This window comes from Mastomys coucha, unplaced genomic scaffold (genome assembly GCF_008632895.1).
Source record: "Mastomys coucha isolate ucsf_1 unplaced genomic scaffold, UCSF_Mcou_1 pScaffold13, whole genome shotgun sequence".
In the NCBI taxonomy this organism is placed as follows: Eukaryota; Metazoa; Chordata; class Mammalia; order Rodentia; family Muridae; genus Mastomys; species Mastomys coucha.
In genome coordinates, this window is record NW_022196895.1 from 53,875,413 (window position 1) to 53,883,081 (window position 7,669).

The following is a 7,669-nucleotide window of genomic DNA, read 5'->3' on the forward strand; positions in this document are numbered from 1 at the left end:
AGGCGTGCGCCACCACCGCCCGGCTAAAGTTTCCGTTTTTAACCCTAACATGTGATTAAAGTTACACAGGCAGACACTTCTCATAGACCTTCTAGATGATTTGCTTAATTTCCCGAAGCAGCAAAGAGAAGACGGAGAGAAACCAGTCTTTCCTGAGCCAGGTGAAGTTGGCCTTTACCTTTCGCCCAGTTCATCACTCCTAGGTCAAACACAAACTCCGAAACAGCCACTTCAGTCTTCTTGATGGTTTTCTTACAACAAGGAGAGCACACCTGGTGTTCTGAGATGGACACACAGGAGTGCAGCTTGGGTCTGTCACTTACCAGAGCAAGTGAAGCCGTCTCCTGTGAAACCCTCTGAGCAGGCACATCGGTAGGAGCCTGGGGTGTTGACACACTGGGCGTTTATACTGCACTGGTGGGTTCCATTCGAGCATTCGTCCAGATCTGTGTGGCAAAGTAGCACAACCAACAAGATGAGAGATGAAAACGGCACAGTCTAATGCACGGGAAGGGTGTGGCTTGTGGAGATCAGGACTTTGGTTTAGTTTATCTGGAAGGGAACTGCTCCAAGTCCCTAAGACTTTAGGTTCATAATCCAAAAACATTCACGTCCTAACTGTGGGCCCGGCTACTGATTGAAGTGTTGTGGGAAGTATTTAAGGAAAACTGGACTTGGATTTCACTCTGACATCTGCCTATCATGGCTTTTACTACTGGTTTCTTTATCACTGGAAGAAGATTTGCTGCTTAAGCTAACAATGATCTTCACGAGAGAGAATCAGCATATAGTTTAAAATTTCTTTTGTAAGAAGGGAAGAGAGACAGACAAAGTTCTTGATCTCATGGAACTAACAGGCTATCAGGGAAGATGGGTGTCAAATACAGAAAAGAAAGAATTATGTGGTTTTCTATGTACTATTAAAAAGGTTACGGGAAGAACCTAATACGGATTGCAGGGAACAAGGGAGGCTCACTGAAGAAGAACTTTTTAATCAGCCTCAGATTGGCTCCTCCCAAGGATGAGGAAGCCTGACCTCAATGAGTAGGAGAGAAGAGAGCTTCTCTCAGAGAGCAGCACACACTGGGCCACTAAAGAGGAAAGGTACAGGATGTAGCCTTATGGCAGTTGGAGAGGCAGAGCCCAGTTACAGGGGCCAGGGCGGTGGCAGCTGAAGCTAGAAAATGCTGCCGTGACTTGGAAACCAGGTTTCTCTTAAACGTAAAGAGCTAAATGCCCGTTGTGAGAGGAGGCTTAAGGCTTTGGCCATTTTAGACATTTAAGTTGCAGGAGGACCATGGAGTGAATGTGGAGGAGGGAGAGGGGAGGACAGAAGACAAAGGGGAGAGGGAAGAGGAAGAGGAGGAATGGGGTGAGGGTTGAGGGGGAAGGGGACAGAAGGAGGGGAGAGGAGGAGAGGGAACAGAGCAGGTATGGGGAGCGAGGGGAGGAGAAGCAGACAACTGAGCCCAGGATGAAGATGGGAAGGAGGGATGGGGATGGGAGCACAGGTGCCTGAAGCCAACCCTGTAATCTCGTCGTGGGGAAGGTAGTCCTGTGATAGTTGGACAGACTGACAGACTGACATGAAGAACATAAATGGGAACAAGCAGCAACAATAACAGAACCAAAAAAACCAAACCAAACAACAACAACAAAAACTAGCAGGTACATGGGCCAAAAAAAAAAAAAAAAAAAAAAAAAAAAAAAAAGGAATGAGGACAGCCGTGGAAAAGCATGAGATTCTGCTAGTTGGGATGGCTAGCCCGGAAGTGGGCTTGCATTAGCCCCAGGGGAAGCTGACATAGGGTGTTACATGGCAAAGTCAGTTGGAAACTATGATGATACATATTCTGTAAGTTGGCTTTAAATATTTGACAAGTATGAAACACTTGGCAGGACAGGCAGGTTTTATTTGAATTAATTCAAATTATTGGTAAGAAATATTAAGGGTTCCTGTTTTAATCGTTACCGTGGGCCCATAAGCTTTTACAGAGAGTTGTCATGGGGAGGTCAGCTCGGACAGCTTTTTTTTTTTTTCTTTCTATTTTAAATTGACCTGGGTAATTGTTACCACCTGGAAATGTTCTTTACTGCATGGGCATATTAAATAGTTTTATGAATAACACCCAGGGTATAATCCAGTCCTCTGCCTTGGGGCTCTACAGTATTATCAGGCTTTCAGCGCAAGAATTACAGAACTTGGGGAAAAAAGATTTCCCTATTCTTCCTTTTCAAGTTAGACTTCTTGGAATTCAAGAAAATATTCAGTATTGCCTGCAAGAAAGACCCTGGGAAAACGCATCAGCCGGTTTTTCACATTACAGCTGTTTAGATCACTGGCTGCACATCAAATAATTTTTACCGAGCAACATGCACGAGGAGGCAGATGCCGAGGCATCCTGTTGTAATTTGACCATTTATATTAGAGCTGAGGAAACACTCTCAGGAAGGAATGATCCCTACGGCCAAAGATACATTTGATTTACAGGAGACTAAAGGGGCAGTGAGGAATGTGCTCCTGCTGGAGGTGTGTGGGTTAACAAGTGTGCAAAGGGTAGTCACTAATGACACTGGCCCTTCGAGAAGGGCCTTTCTGCCTGCAAACTCACCAATGCATTTGATGCCATTTCCCACCCAGCCCTCTCTGCAGCTGCATTTGAAGCTTCCAGGGACGTTCAGACATGAGGCGTGCATGTCACAGTTATGGGCGCCAATTTCACACTCGTCCACGTCTGAGAAACCAGGGTTAGAAAGAAAAAGATAAAGAAGATAGAAGCATGAGCTAGTTAGTTCTACTCCAAATATGTTCCTGGAAAAAAACCAACCATTTAGGATAAACGTGAGACTGTACAGAGAAAGCACTAATACTGCTTTTTGTCTTTAATTCTTTTTTATTCCAGTAAGATCTATAATTTCATGATCATGACCAAATAAGCCCTTCGTTATAGGAACTTGCTAGCCACTTCCTCCTGGAATGAGGAAGCACAGCTGTTGTCCCCTGTGGATCTGAGTGTCAGCCCCTACATGTTACAAAGGCGCGGACAAAACTCTGTTGGAAAAATATGGAGACACATATTTCAGGAGAGATTTTGAGAAAGACTGCCCTGTTCCTTCCTACTAATATTTATCCCATATTTTTCATGAAGATAAGGATGACATTAAAAATAGCCACCCTTCATTTTAAGTTACGACCATAATGTGGTTTAGTGGTACAATGCTTACTTAGCATGTGTGAGCATCTAAGTTTAATTTCCAGGACGGCACACACAAATCAAGAATGTATATATATATATACATGTATATATATGTATATATATATATACATGTATATATATGTTTTGTATATATATATACATGTATATATATGTTTTATAAATGGTCATGTATGTGTGTGCTTTTGTTTTATTTCTTTCTTATCTGAGAATATCTGAAGAATGTTCTCTGTGAATATTATTTGGAAGATAACCAATGCTTTCCAGCATGTGTTAATGTTCATAATAATTCTACAGAAATATACATGTGATCTATTTAGGTATATACAGTCATGTGCAGCCTAATTGATATTTTGGTCAATGGCACGCCAAGGATATTACAATAGCCCCCTAAGTTTACGATGCCTAGGCATGCAGCCATGCTTGAATACATATGCATTTTGATGTTAACATGGTGATGAACTCATCTAAGGACCCATTTCTTGCAACGTATCCCTAACTGTAAAGCAATACACGATTGTGTGAATGTATATATACACTCAAACAAACTAGGTAGATTTGGTCTCCCCAAAGCTTTCTAGAATGTGATTTGTGTGTGCTCATAGCTCAGTGAATACAAGCTGCCACTGCGGAATGGATACTGCAAACACCACTGGCTTCTATCCTCTTTTCTTTTAATAATGATCACACGACACACCTGCCCTCATCACCTGCCTCTTCCTGGATGGTCAGTTAAAGAGTCCACTGTAGCCTGAGCTCCCTACTGATGCCTCAAGCAAAATAAAGGACCTTAAAGTGAGCATGCCAGAGACAAATAGCTCACACCTTGATTGACATTTCCTAGTTCCATCTGTACAAGTGGGATGAAAATAAACAGTAAAAGAGGAGACAGAAGATAAAGCACATGAAGTGAACAAGAGGAATGAAGAGAGGGAAAAAGAGAGAGGTAATTGGGAGAGAGAGATGGAGGGAGGAGAGAGGACAGAGCACAGAGGAGAGAGAGAGGAGAGAGAGAAGAGAAGAGAGAGAGAAGAGAGAGAAGAGAGGGAAGAGAGAGGAGAGAGGAGAGAGAGAAGAGAGAGGAGAGAGAGAGGAAAGGAAAGAGAGGAGAGAGGGAAGAAAGAGGAGGGTGTGTGTGTGAGAAGCTATTGAAGTAAGGCAATAAAAGTCCAAATAGAACCTTAGGGTGTGCTTTCAGTTTAACATTTCAAGTCAAATGAAACTTTGGATCTTTTAAGCCACTGGTTCTCAACCTGTGGTTCATGACCCCTTTAGCGTGGGAATGGCCCTTTCATAAGGGTCTCTTGAGATACTGGAAAACACAGATGTTTACTTACATTACAATTCGTAATGGTAGCAAAGTTGCAGTTATGAGGTAGCAACAAAAAAATTTCTGGTTGGGGGTCACCACAGCGTGAGGAGCTGGATTAAAGGCTGCAGCAGCAGGAAGGCTGAGGACCACTGTTTCACTTTCTACTTTACCTGGGTCCTCCATTTGGGGGGCTGCCATCAAGCAAGCCAAGCAACTGAATGATGTTGCAAGATTCACCAGAAGTAGGGCACACTCACCACTCCTTCCTCCCTGCTGGATGGCTCAAGCAGGGTGCACCTTAGAGGCAGTGTACCTCAGAGGCATAGCTAAGAGCCAGTTACTCCTCACACTGGCAGGCCTTTTCTGGTTTACCGGGTCCTGGGATGCTGAATGCTAGAATGATGTTAGCCTGTGAAACCCCTGAGGCTGAAGCCAGGGGGACGTGGGTGGGATCCTACCTGTGCATCCTGTGGTCCCCTTCTTCACCGAGTAGCCCAGCTGGCAGTGGCAAATGAAAGAGCCCTTCGTGTTCTCACATTCCCCAAACATGCAGATGTTGGGATTCAAGTCGCACTCGTTCACATCTGGAAAACGCATGGTGTCGTCCGGTTACCATTGTCTATCACCATAATTTAAAAAACACCTTTCAAACTGGATGTTAGCACAGGGCTGCGATGAACTGACAAAATTTAAAATATAGTTCGCTTGAAAGATTCGTCCCGCAGAGCAAATACCTATGTCTCTCTAAGGATTTCTGAAACAATTCTTCGTTCTCAAGACTTTGCGGTTCTGGCAAGATTGGCTTGGATTTTCAAAGTAACACTGAAAAAGCCTTCTCACCATGTTTATATGTGTTCCTGCATGTATCAAATCATCATTTGCTGGGGAGGGGGTGCCATGACATACTGTCTTCTGCATGTAAGGTGGTTATCACACGCATGGATCCACAGCAGCTGTGGTTACTTGCACAAGACCTGAACAAGATCGAGCCAGCTAAAATGGCAGTATAGATGGGATGGGCGATTTCAAGGTCCCAGCCTCCTACTGAGGAACTACAGTCAATAGGGAGTTGCTGATGGAGGAAGAACTGTTCCTTTTTGGAGGATGTGGCCACTGGTAGGATTCCAGAACTGCAGTGGATGTCCCTACACCCATGTACGTACGGACAGCACAAACTGGACTCAGAAACCAAAGACAGACAGACAAGGTTGGGAGGGAGACATGTTTGAGGAGATATGGGAAGAAATGGAGATGGGGTAAATTCCACTCTGTATGAAGGTCTCAAGGAGAAAGAACAATAAAAAAAATTATCATTGGTTTCTGATACCCACCGATGCAAGTTTTCATGTCCATCGAAGCCATGAAGCCATCGTAACACAGGCAGCGATACTCCCCGGGAATGTTGGTACACTGACCGCCATCACAGATATCGGGGTTATTCTCACATTCATCGATATCTGATGACACAAAGGTAGCCTCCAGTCAAAGCAGGAACGTCTTTCCTCTGTCTCAGAGAGACTTTCTTCACTCCGCTCGACTTGACAAAGTCTGGGGCCACGTTTGTAACAGAGCAACCATGGCATGCACATTTTTTTTTTTTTTTAAATCTTGGCCATACCTGCACAAGACCGTCCATCTGGCATCAGTGCGTACCCCTCGCTGCAGCTGCACTCATAGCTTCCTTCGGAGTTGGTGCACTGGGTGTCACAGCCCCCGTTCATTATCATACACTCGTCGATATCTGTGCAGACATTGCACAAGTGTATTAAATGCCAATTCCACACCTGTGCATGGCACTGGCTAGAGTGTGTTCTTTTAGGTAATGCTTGCCTAGGTTGGATTTTGATTGTCTCCATTTCTGTTTGTATTGATTTATGACTAAACCACCATTCTTCCTTAAATCCCCTTTACTTCCTTTTATTTAGTGTTCTATTTAGTGGAGTGTAGAGCTCAGGAATTTAGCACATACGGAGTTTGGAGCACTTTTTTATGACAGGGCCAGTGAGTTTTCTGCAAAACCAACAAACCTTCTGGACCCCTGCTTACATTCATTTATAGTACAAAGGACTCCTGTAAGTGTTAGAAGATATTTGTTGAGGGAGCTTGGTGATCGGAGAGATGGGAAATGCATACCCTTGCAGCCCACTCTTACCTGTACAGCCCTGGCGGTCTGGCGTGGCCTGGTATCCAGGATTGCAAGAGCATTGGTAGGTTCCGATCATGTTCACACATTTGCCATTTCGACAGAGATTATCGCTCAGAGAGCACTCGTTAATATCTGCAAAAGGTAAACGGAGCCATGCTTTAGGCCAGAGCATGATTACGAGAGCCTTTAAGAGCAGGCTTCACCAAAGAGGTATGTAGCCTGAGCAGCAAACAGGCTAACCTGGGTTATCTGGTGAAAACGTTGGGCCCTCTATTCCCCGACACCAGATCTTTCTGTTATGTTGGAAGCATGCCCTTCTCTATCTAGAGAAAGAGCTGTATGTTTTTAGTAGCCCCTGAAGTGGACATAACACAACTGAGCAGTTTTTAATGCTATTTGATTTTAATCACAATTAAGACAGCCGTGGCAGCTAGTCATCGCTGTGTCGGAGCGCACGGACATAGGGTATGCCATAAATGAAGCTTATTACTGCTTTATGGGTTTGTACTGCTGTGCCTGCATGGTCTCCAATAGATGTTTGGTGCCACCCTCACAACTTAAACTATCCTGAAAAGAAGATAACCTGCTCCAGGGAACAGAGGCATGGCAGTAAGACCCTCCTGTGTGTTTTCACTGAGCTGTTTATGTGCCTGAACGTGTGGATTTTCAGTCCACAACCCTTAGTTTAAAACAATGTGGCCCTTACAAGATGGACAAATACATTTTTAAAAAGTCATGCAAAAATAGGTGGAATAAATTAGTAAATTCCCAGAGAACAGTCAAAAAATGGCAGACTGACCAATTTCTGTATGCAAAATAGTCATAAGAAGGAATATAAGTTAGACATAGTGACTACAGACAGTAACTGGATATAAGAAGCAATTATTTCACAAAAGAACACACATGGTATGCACTCTCTGATAAATGTTTATTAGCTCAGAAGTTCGGAATACAGGAAGAACAACCCACAAACCACAAGAAACTCAAGAAGAAGGA

General features: G+C 43.9%; 1 protein-coding gene across 1 annotated transcript in view; it reads right to left on the minus strand.

The window, feature by feature from the left end:
- The window catches only part of Fbn2 (fibrillin 2), a 211,239-nt gene that overhangs the window by 52,844 nt on the left and 150,726 nt on the right, over positions 1–7,669 (minus strand). The window contains exons 28-33 of the mRNA XM_031365738.1: positions 6,680–6,805; positions 6,146–6,268; positions 5,859–5,984; positions 4,986–5,111; positions 2,613–2,735; positions 324–446 (exon numbers count right to left, since the gene is read on the minus strand). Of these exons, the coding sequence (XP_031221598.1) occupies positions 324–446; positions 2,613–2,735; positions 4,986–5,111; positions 5,859–5,984; positions 6,146–6,268; positions 6,680–6,805 (747 nt within the window). The remainder of the gene's footprint in view (positions 1–323; positions 447–2,612; positions 2,736–4,985; positions 5,112–5,858; positions 5,985–6,145; positions 6,269–6,679; positions 6,806–7,669) is intronic.